The sequence below is a fragment of the Fukomys damarensis genome, unplaced genomic scaffold, assembly GCF_012274545.1.
Source record: "Fukomys damarensis isolate Sample0158 unplaced genomic scaffold, DMR_v1.0_HiC HiC_scaffold_9, whole genome shotgun sequence".
NCBI lineage: Eukaryota > Metazoa > Chordata > Mammalia > Rodentia > Bathyergidae > Fukomys > Fukomys damarensis.
This window is the reverse complement of record NW_022900921.1, coordinates 3,690,437-3,701,655: the sequence shown is the minus strand read 5'-3', so window position 1 is coordinate 3,701,655 and position 11,219 is coordinate 3,690,437. Positions and strand designations below refer to the sequence as shown.

At 47.5% G+C, this 11,219-nt stretch overlaps 1 protein-coding gene across 1 annotated transcript in view; it reads right to left on the bottom strand.

The window, feature by feature from the left end:
• Positions 1 to 8,365: 8,365 nt before the first annotated feature.
• Positions 8,366 to 11,219, bottom strand: part of Il4 (interleukin 4) — a 7,608-nt gene continuing 4,754 nt past the window's right edge. The window contains exons 3-4 of the mRNA XM_033761497.1: positions 9,994 to 10,146; positions 8,366 to 8,458 (exon numbers count right to left, since the gene is read on the bottom strand). Of these exons, the coding sequence (XP_033617388.1) occupies positions 8,366 to 8,458; positions 9,994 to 10,146 (246 nt within the window). The remainder of the gene's footprint in view (positions 8,459 to 9,993; positions 10,147 to 11,219) is intronic.

Sequence of the window (11,219 nt, the reverse complement as noted above, 5' to 3'; positions counted from 1 at the left end):
AGATTAAATACCTTTTTTTTTTTTTTTTTGGCTTCATATTCTTCTGAAACATTGAATTGTAACTATAAAGGAGACACAGTTACAGAAAATTAAGAAACTACATGTTGGTCACTTATCTTTGACTATACATATATTTTTAAAAATTCACTTGAAGTGTGACTTAAGGACCTTTTCCCTTGTCCAAGTTTTAAATTTTGAGAGTGTCTCCCAATAGACCAGGGTCTCCATTTTCCAAAAACTGAAGACAAGTGAAAACAGAAACAAAAACTTTAAATCTTTTGCCTTTAAACATTTTTCATCTTTTATAAACAGAAAATGTGCTTCCCTAAATTTCTCCTGTTGAGTAGTGTAGTCGTGCCATAGTCCTCTGGAAGCTGGAGCCACGGGTGTGACACTGCAGCGCTGGTGCTTGTGTAGCACACGCGGAACCCTGGGCTTAGTCCCAGGACCGCCCCCCAACAAAGCTCCTCTCAAAAACTGTACTCATTTCTTAAAGAAAAATAAGTTGGAATAGAGTCATTGGTTCTTTTGTTGGCTACTTACAAAATTTTTCGTTTTTGAAAGTTATGGGGGGTTTTTTGTTTTTGGTACCAGGGATCAAACTTAGGACCTTGCGCTTGCAAGGCAGGCAGCAGCACCACTGAGCTAAATCCCTAGCCCTGAAAGTTATGCTACTCTTAAACCACTTAGCATTATGTTTTGTGTGTTTCAAAATTATGTAATCAGTCCTGAAACACATCAGCTCTAAAGGTCTTGAGATGTCCCAAGTTAGGATTTATTGAATCAGTATTATTGTGACAAGCTTGGTGAGTGTCAGTGGTGGCACAGCCGTCAGGGTGAGTAGAGCTGGGCTGCTGGGGAGGTGGTAGGAAGTGTGACTGCGAATTTATTGTGCTTCCCAGAGTGGAGTGCTGCATGTCCTGTGTGTGGTAGGGACTAGAATCGAATTTCACCAGCAGCATTTTCTTCCTCTTGTGTGAAATAGAAATCTGTAACTTTCCTCTCGTACTGTGAAAGACTCAGCCGCTGTGTGTCTTGAAAGGCTTATGTGAGCAACCGTCTTGGTAACTGTAAATGTGGTGCACATTTAGCTCCGTTAGTACTCACTCTTCGGAAATCTTAATTTTAGCAGTGGGAAAAAAAGATCAGTGCTCTCTTTTTTAAAAGTCCATGTTTCTAGCCTTTAACAATTCAGTTACTAGGAAGAGAGTAACTTTTGAACTGAGCTTTGACGACACTGTAGATATTTTTCACTTTTCTCCAGCACTGGGGATGGAAACTAGAGCCTCATGCATGCTCTGCCCCTGCGTTGCATCCCCCAGCCCTTTATTTAATTTACTTATTTATTTTTACTTTGAGACAGGGTCTCACTAAGTTGCCCAGCCTGGCCTTGAACTTGTGATCTTTCTGCTCCAAACTCCTGAGTAGCTGGCATTACAGCCATGTGCTCCCCCGTCTGATTAAAGCATGATAGAAAGGTAAGCCAGTGCTCACCGCCCCAACAAAAAGAGGTCCATCAGAGGTTGAAATAGTAGCGAGAAATTCTGAAAGCAGCCTTTAGCAAAATTTTAAAAAAGCATTTGTGTGCGAACTGATTATACCAGATGGATTTTAAATATTCATTTCATGAAATAGCCAAATTAGACTGAAGCCAGGCTGGGATACCCGTTTGATGCTATGGGATACGGACTTTCGGGCTATTCATTTAGCTCCAGTGAGAGCGTTCTGTGTCTCTTCACGTTTACTGTGTGTCTCTGTCCACAAATGTAACTTCAGTGTTAAATTTTCTGAAAGCTAAACAAACTTGCTCATTATTTGAAATAAATGTGCAGATTGAAAAATCAGTGGCACATCTATATAAATAAGTTCCTGAATGAGTATTCTTGTTTTAATTTAAAAAGTAGTATTTATTTATTGAAAGGAGTCTTGATGTAGAATGCTATTACAGTTTGTTCTTTAATAAAACCTGTAATTGTATATAGGAATAATTAGGATGATAAAATGTAATAATATTTCCCATTTTTGTCAGAGGAGGTGGGAGTTTCCACATCTACAGTTTTGACAAACTGTCTCATTTACTTTCTGGAAAAGGGGGAGTGAGGGGACAAAAGGAAATGTAAGGTTGCTTTGGAAGAAGGAGGTGGTACTGCTTCATCCATAGCATGTTTTTAAAATTGTGATTATGGTTTGGGTTTGTCTTTTGTTCCTTCTTAGTCTTTCTTAATCTCTTAACCCTTAACTCTTAAGGAAAGTCCTCTCTTTCCTCCAGGGCTGTGAATTAAGGAATGGGTAGAGTTTACATTTGCGCACACCCATGTCTACCCAGTTTCTTAATTATACATTTGTTTTCCTTTTTAATTATTCTTTGTTCTTAAAATACTAGAAGAAGACATCTAGTGCCTTTGAACTCATACTGTAGTCCTTCTGGTTGAAATCATGAATAACTTCAGTGGAACTGCTGTACTACTTACTTTGTGCTGGCAAAAATTGAAAATCGTACAATGAGTTGTTTCGTTTATTTCAAAAGCCACACTTCGATTGTACTTCATGTATAGTTGTATTTGTTTAAGTTGGATGTATCAGTACTGTACATATACATGTGGCATGGTTAAATGTGAAATAAAACCCTTTACCTAACACCCGCAGCGGCCTTTGCTCAGCTTCCTTCGTGTTGACACCTACCTTGGTGCCGGAGCACAGCGCCTCTCGGGTTTGTAAGGTCAAGAGAGGCTGTGATCTCACAGCTCTTTGTGGGTTTGAGTTTTTGGGAGCAACACTGGAGATTGAACCCAGCACCTTCACTACATCCCCAGTCCTTTGTAAGTTTTTCTCTTGTTTTGAAATGGTGTCATTAGGGCACTCATTTGCCCAGGCTGGATGCACCATTGTGACCCTCCTGACCGAGCGTCCCAGGAAGCTGCGCCTCTAGGTGTGTGCCTGGCCCAGAAATATTCTCACCTGGTTGTTACCTTTTAATTAGGCCTTTGAGAAGAGAAACCAGTTCTCAGCCTGTATGTTAAAGAAGTTTATATGCAGAACATATCCCTCTGAAAGTTAAGAGGTAACGTTACTGTGGTCTCGTTCAAAAACTCTTCATAAACTTAGCAAATCTCCACAACAGTAATTGCTTGCATTTCTGACAGTCAGATGTTTTGTTTATTTGCCTTTTTTCTGTGGGTTTTTTTTTTTTTTTTTTTTGGACAAAGCTTGATTACCAAGTGCTGTGGTAGGCAGTCAGAGTGGACCTTGAGAAATTTTGATTTGTAGACTAGTTTCTTTAAGTCTGCTTTTTACTTAGAGAAGCAAGTCCTCTGGCCATTCTAGAGTTTGCCCTGTTTCTTCTCTCAAGTGCCGCCTGTAATACCTCTGTGAACGTGTAGGGCCAGCCAGTGTAATTAAAGACCTTCCATGCATCAGCAAGGAGTAAACGGCCTCCTGTGTCCCTCCTCCCCACCTTCACGAGCACCGCTGAGACTCCTCCCTGACTGCTGAGTGAGCGTCCTCTCCTCTCTCATGAACCCCCTCCAGCAGTGATACCACATGAAGGGACTGCTTCCCACCCCTGTGGATGACAAGAACCAGGTAAAAGAAGGTGCTTTTCATTTGGCTTTGGCTTACAGAACTACAAAATCTGGTGGCCTCCTTCCCTACATTCTGTTTGACTCTGGACCACGTGTTCTTACTCCCTTTCTTCTTTGGTCCTAATAAACTGTTGCTATTTTCTGGCCTAATCTTTATCAGTAAATCACTTTGATCCCAATTTTGAAACAAAGTGGTGTCCAAGTAAGTGAAGACCACCGTTAGCTTGTGCTGACAGGAATACTTAACACAGCTCTGCAGCCACAGCTAAACGTGAAGTTAGCTGGAGGAGTCTCCAAACACTTTAGTCGCGGTATTAGCTGAATTTCTTCTTCTTAAGCTGTTCCATTTGCAAAGCAAATCAGGTATTTGGCCTTCCTTCAGAAGTAGAACAAATGTGTGGGAAAATGATTATGAAGAGGCTACTTCAAAAAGAACCTGTTTCCTCTCAGCATTTATCTTGGGCTTCCTGTGACCAATCTTCACGTCACTTTTATCAGCGTTATCAGAACATCAGGTCTCACCCGAACACGTTTATGACTCTGCCTGCAGGGTGACAGATCAGACGTTCTTCCACACCTGCTCCCCTCCTCCTCCTCTCTCTGGAGGGCTGGGGAAATTTTAGTCTGTAATCAAAGGCTTTATTTCTCCAGTTGTACAAAAGACTTTAGCTGGGACTTTACAACTGAATAAAATATTCCTCAGAGTCGATACCAATCTTAGCAAGAGGATATTGCCTAACCCAACATAAAAGTACCAGAGTCATTACAGAAATTCTGTCGGCCCTGATTTCTGCACAGGAGCTACACCAGAGTCGCCAGGTGTCCTCCCTGTGCCTCCTGCCGTGGCCGTGCGGCACACGCGTGCATCTCCTCTTTGCCTGCCGCATGCCACCCTGTGAGTGGTGGGGGCGACTGGAGTAGCCTCCCTCTGGCGGGGAGGTGGCCACAGGTGGGAGTACGGCGGCGAAGGGGACAGTGGCACGGTCTCACACGTGCCTACCTGACCCTGTGGGAAAGGCTGCTTCTCTGGAAGTGCTGTTTGAGGCCGAGAAGCCCGCAGGGGAGGACCCTGTGCTCCACTGGGCAGCACTGTGGAGCCAGTGGGTGGGAGGCAGACACAGCGCATGTGCCAGCCCGACTAACCGATCCGTGAATCGGCCCTCAGCCAGAGCACTGGTCTCCTCCTCGCACTCAAGAGGCTGATGCTGGCTCTGGAACAAACCTGTCTCTCCTCCTCCCATTGCTTCCTTGCTCTCCTTCTCATTTCTCCCCTCGTAGTGCTGATTTGTGGACTGGCTTTACAGGAATTTTTGTAATATGTACTTGCTGCAGAAGTGGTGATTCCTCTGGCCAGTCTAGGGCTTGCTGTGTTGACAAAACACCAAAACATACTTCGGCTTAACTCCAGCTAAAAGGACAGGATGGAACAGAGAGCGTGAAAACTGATGGGAAGGATGAATTAGAAAAAATGCATTCTAGAGAGCTAAGGAGAGAATGGGCATCTCAGGAACAATACCACTACAGGCGATGTTGGGTGTGACAGCTAGCCGGAACTTCACTCTCTGACCTGAGCATGGAGCTCCAACTTGAGCTGATAAATTGCACCTAGAGAGTAGCAAGACATCAGCCCCAAGACTAGAGAAAGTGCCTGCTTTGCCCAGAGAAGAAGTGGGTAGGAGCTGAGGAGCCAGACTCATGTGTTGACAGACCAGTTGTGCCATGGTGTGTGGAAGAGGCAGGGTCTGGCCCAAGAATGCTTCAAGGAGAAACACCCATAGCTTTGAGCCCAGCGGAGTTTGTTTGTTTGTTTGTTTTTCATTCTTTTATCCATACCTGTCTCTGGTCCTGGAGGTGATCTGTCCATTGGTCCAGCGTGGGGGAAGCTGGTCCTACAGAGCTGTCAATGCCACGTGGTGCATGCACAGCTGGGAGGCCCAACCCACCAGGCAGGGGCGCCAGCTGTGGGATTCCTATACTGTTGTTTCTTCACTCACTCTTTAAAAATGTGTCCTCTGTTCTTGTGGTCTCGTTCTCTTGGAAATTTGAAGGCTTTTTTTGGGTGTTTAAATCCAGCATCCAGGACTTTCTGTCTGAGGTAAATGGGAATGTTAGTTGTATGCTGACCACTGAAACCTACTGTGGGGCCCGCACAGATCCTCCTGAGGCCCCTTCTAAGTCTTCCTTTTTGACAGCTTTTCCTTTGTCATCCTGGCCTCATACCCAGAGTGTAAGCCACAGATCATATCCTGTGGCAGACTACAGCTCATATTACCCATTGAATGCAAATAAAGCTCAATCAGAGGATAAAGGAAATTAAAATGTTCACATCTCCTCCGATTGCCCTTAGAAGCCTCCATGACTCTCTTAGTTACTTCTTACCCTTGGCACGCTGGTATTTTATGTGGGCAGGGTGAAACTGGCTGTGGTCAGGGTGAGACTTTAAGCTTTTGATTTTTTTCCCTTATTTTGAAAGGGTTAAAAAGATGTTATATATTTTGGTGTAATTTAGTACTAGTATTAATTTTTGTCACACGTGTAAGTGAGAATGAAAAGCATGCTCAATCACTGTTCCTAGCTCCATATTCTTCTAGAGAACATGTCCTATAAGCCATCATTTAATGACACTTCGTTTTGGTTTTCTCTCAATTTCTCTAAAATAACAGCTTTATTGAGATATAGTTCTCATTCTACACAATTCATTTTTGTTTTTGTTTTTGGTACTGGGGATTGAATTTGGGCCCTTGGCACTTGCAAGGCAGGTGCTGGAACCACTGAGCTAAATCCCCGGCCCACGATTCATCCTTTTGAAGCATACACTTCAGTGCTTTTTAGTCTGTCACAGGGTGGTGCAGTCTTCGAGCACCCTCATCATGCCCCAGAGAACTGCATCTCCACCAGCAGTCTCCCCACCTTGTACCAGCTGTGTATCCCCTAGCAGTCAGTATTGCTCTGAGCTATGTATTTCCTATTTTGGATATGCGCATGGCCTTCTGTCTCTGACTGCGTTCACTTAGCATAGTTTCCAGGGTTCATCCATTTCGGAGCATATATTAGTATTACTTTATTTCTTTTTATCGTCAGAAACATTCTGTGGTATTGATGTACCATGTTTTGTTCATCCATCAATTGATGGGCCTTTGGGTTGCTTCTCCTTTTTTGCTACTGGGAATAATGCTGCTGCAGGCCTTTGTGTAGAGGTCAGGGTCTCTTGAGTAACTTGAGTATGTATAGGACTAGAATTGCTGGGTCATAAACTGTTAACCCGTTGAGGTTTTCTAAAGTGGCCACACTATTTTCCAGTCACACCTCCTACATACAAAGGTTTCCAGTTTTTCTGCAACATTTGCCAACATGTGTTTGGATGCTTGTGTTTTGTTGTGCTAGGTATTGAACTGTGAGCCTTCACACTCAGCCCTTTTTAATGTTTCGGAGACCGGGTCTCACTACGTCACTGAGTCTCCCAGGCTGGCCTTACAGTGCCATCCTTCTGCCTCTACCTCCCACCGTGCTGGGATGGCAGGTGTGCCACCATGCCTGGTTTATTGTGTCTCTTAAATTTTCTTCTTTAATTTAAAAATACTTTATTATTTACACACATGGACGCACACAGAGACTTAAAATGGAAAACTGCTTTCCTCCTTTGTCCAGGTACTAGACTATTCCCAGCAAACCATTTTCCCTTCTGTTGTTTTTTTGGTTTTTAGTGGCCACCATCATAAAGCTTTCTTTGTTACCGGTTAGTTTTCCTTTCTTTCTTTTTATTATTAAAACTTTAAAATACGTATAAAAGCAGAGGAGTGCAATCAGTACCATTCCCAGCTACAACTAAAACCATCACCTTAGGATTTCTTTTATCAACTGTTTTATCTCATCAACTTTACATATCATATGTTCATTTCCTTATTTAAAAATGAGAGTTTACTGCAGTTGGACTGCTGCATCCTTTGTTTTTCTTTAGACAGCATTTCACTGTGTTGTTCAGGCTGGTCTTAAACTCTTGGGCACAAGCATCCTTCTGCCTCAGCCTCCAGAGTATCTGGGATGGCAGCTGTGTGCCAGCATGTTCACCTTCCCTTTCAAGTTTTTGTAGTAAATATTTTCAGTTCTATTACTTCTACAGCTTTGAGTCCCAAGTCTCTTGCTCCCTCAACCTGAGACAGTATTCTCTGACCAACCCCTCCCGGGGGAGCCTGGAGATCAGCCCCTTCCTCTACTCTGCCTGTCCTCCCAGCCACGCCCTCCCTTTATGCTGTCGGATGGGAGGAGTTGTAGTCTGCCCTCTGCCCATAATTAAGTCTCTCATCTTGTCTGTGGGAGGATTTGCATTGTGATGACTGTGAATATCTGTCCCTGCAGAGACATCTACTGAGTGCGAATCACACATTCCTTTCCCTGGTGGGAGAAGAGTATTCTAAGCATCCAGCAGATACCTTTCAGTCAGAAATAAGTGACCTCAGGGCTCAGAGACTGATTCTGCAAGCTGTCCTCCCACTTAGGTATTGTGTGGCTTTGTGTTCTTTACTCATCTTGTGCGTGAAGTTCCAAGAGGGAAGTCCTTGAGACTGAAGTGGTCCTTCCACTTGTCCCTAAGCCATTTATATTCCCTCAGTCCATAAAACTGGTTTCTGTAAAAGGTGCAAACCATAACTACATTTGCCAAGTAAACATGCCCAGTACACCAAACACTGCCATTGGACTTTACATATACTTTATTTTATGAGCTATAAATATATAAATATTTTTATAATAAAGCCATTAAAATTCATAAATTAAAATATTGAGCGTCAACACTCTGAATATTTCTTTTTCAGGATCGTTTTTAGATTTTCCAAGAAGTCTTTCAGGGTCGTCTGCTTGAGTTCACTCACAGGACAGTTCTACAAAAGAAGCCTCGTGTTAGCTCACAATCAGGGGCCTGGCGTCTCGCTGGCGCCTGTGTGCGGGGTCGAGCTGAGTGGCATCGGTCAGGGCCGTCAGTCTGGCCCGACTGGGAGTCATGGCTGACAGGCCCAGGATTCACTGGGATTCGCTGCCTGCAGCACTGGTGACCGTAGCATCGCCCCCGGGCCCTGGTCTGTGTTCAGGGCCCAGACTCTGAAGGGGAGCAGCGTGGAGGTGCAGCTCAGCCCTCCTGATGGGAAGCAGGGGCACCCAGGCGGCACCGCTGTGCTTACCTCACTCCACCCGTGCCCTGCGGCTGTGAGTCCGTTTCTCTTACGGCCAAACATCCCCAGACTCGTCTCACTGCCCCTGCTGTGTCACCTCTTCGCCCACTCTCTCACACCTGCTCACTCGGTCTTTCATTTCTGCCTGTCCATCCCTGTCAGCACGGCCGTGACCACCATCTTGCAAAGCCCAGGGCCTTGTCAGTCTCCGTCTCATTGACCCTTCTGGACACTGGCCAGGCGGGTCACTCCCTCCCCGGAAGAGTTTCCTCTTTTGCCCTGTGGGACTGAAGCCGCGTCACGTTTCCCTCCCCTTCCTGGGCAGTGCTTCACGGGCCCTGTGTTGGGCCCTCCTCCCCGGCGCTGTGGGCTGGACCGTCCCTGGGCTCGGCCTTGACGTTCTTCCTCTCTAGGCGCTTACACTGTAAACGGCTCCACCTGAACTGTCTCCGCTTTCTCTTACCAGTCCCGACCTCCCCTAGCTGCGTTCATCTTAACCTCTCCACCTGGACACCGGTAGATGCCCTCCTTTTTTTGATTCGTTTCCATGGGGCTGGGGATGGAGCCCCACTGGCACCAGCAAGAGCCCCGCAGTGGACAACCCTGCATCCTAAACCATGATGCGCTGCACCCTCTGCTCAGCCTCCAGCCCTGCTTTCCCCCAGGCTCCCTGCTCTGTGAAGTACCAGCCGGCCCCAAAGGGCTCAGGCAGGGACAAGCAGGGCGCCCCCGTCCATGGGCCCATCCGCTCTGCTATCAGTTGTGCCCACCTCCGGCGCCTCCCTGCTCCCCCAGTCCAGGCACCATCTCTGGCCTGTCTGCTGTGACTGCCCAAGGCTGGCAACTGGCCTCCACGCCCGAGCAGCCTTTACCACCATCGCTCCAAGTTAGAGCATTACCTCTGCCCCGCCCAGAGCTCTGCAGGCATCTCCCGCCAGATTCTGGGGACTCATCGGCTGCAAGCCTGCTCAGCCTCCCTCCACCCAGCTCTTCCTTGTGTGTGCGAACCACGAGGCCTGCTTCTCCCCCGTGCTGCTCGGCGTCACCCCTTCCCACGGTGGTCTCCTCTCCCACGGCCTGCGCTTGTACCCCCAGCCTTTTCCCTGTAGCTCTCTCCCCGGCCAGCATCCCATCACACATTCGTCTCTTCTAACTCTAGGGCTGCGTCCCCACTCCCAGAGCAGCGCCTGGGGTGGAGCCTCAGCGGAGGCCGAGAGTGAGGGACGGTCCTTAAGTGGGAGGCTTACCGGCCGAGCCATGCTCCTGAGGTTCCTGTAGACCTTTTTGAGAAGAATCAGAAAGACTGACTCTCTGTGTCCGTTCGAGCACGGAGGCTCCACCCTGAGGTAGGACGTGCGATGAAGCACCGTCGCAGCCTGGCACAGCTTCTCGGCTCTGTCCTGCAGAGAGAGACGCCACAGGGAGTCGTGTGCTTCTCTATTCTGAGCATGGGGAGAGATTTCTCCTCTTGATTTCGTGCAGGAAGACACATAGAGAAGGTTGAGTTGTATGGATCTCCTCTATTTAACCCTGCAGCCTGAAGGAAGGCTGCCCATCAGCCCTGAACCTCCGGCGACTGCTCAGGTGCTCTGCCTTCTCCTCAGAGCCCCCTCATTCTTCTGCCATGGAGAGAGTGGTGGAAGGGGGCCCCGAATAAAGCCAGCCTACCTGGCCACAGTGGGGCAGGGATCTGAATGCAGCCCGTGACTGTCTTTATACCATCCTGGCTCCCTTCCTGAAGGCTCTCCCTGGAAACCCCGCAGCATGCTGCCTGATGGGTGCCGGTGTCTGAGCGGAGAGCCCCGCAGGAGAGCGGTGTGTGCAGAAGTGTGTGCTCCCACTGAGAAGGGCGGCATTTCTTCCACACAGCAGGCTGGTAAAGGGGTGCAGGGGTCTGGCCTGAGGGATCAGGGGAGGCCAGAGAGAAGGACCACTGGGCCGGGCCCCAGACAGAGACGCTGTAAGGAGTCTTTATCCTGGAGTGGCACAGATCCAGAACTGTGGAACATGGCCTTACTGTTTGGGTGCTGGCCTCACGGCTCTTCCTGGGATGCTGGGCCTGGCAGAGCCGAGGTACAAGCTGGGAGGCAGCTCTCCTGGAGAGGGAGCCTGGAGAGGGGCTGTTTCCCACTGAAGAGCACAGGCATGAAGCCGGGAGAATGCTCTTAGCTTGAGCCCAGTTGCATCGTCCAGGTCGGATGAAGCTGCTTAGCCTTTGTCAGGACACTGGGGCCCTTGCTACTCAAAGTGGCCGCAGCCCATCCGCAGCACGATGTCACAGGGAGCTTGTTAGAAAGGTGCCCCTTGGTCCACTGGGTCAGGGTGTGCGGTGACAGGATCCTGGGACTGACCTGAGCAGTACTGTTCCAGCACATTTTCTCCGAATTTCAACCTCACACGTATTTATCAATCCCACCAGCCAGCAAGAACTACTGTTAATATTTTGGTAAATCTCTCCAGGTTTTTTACCCCC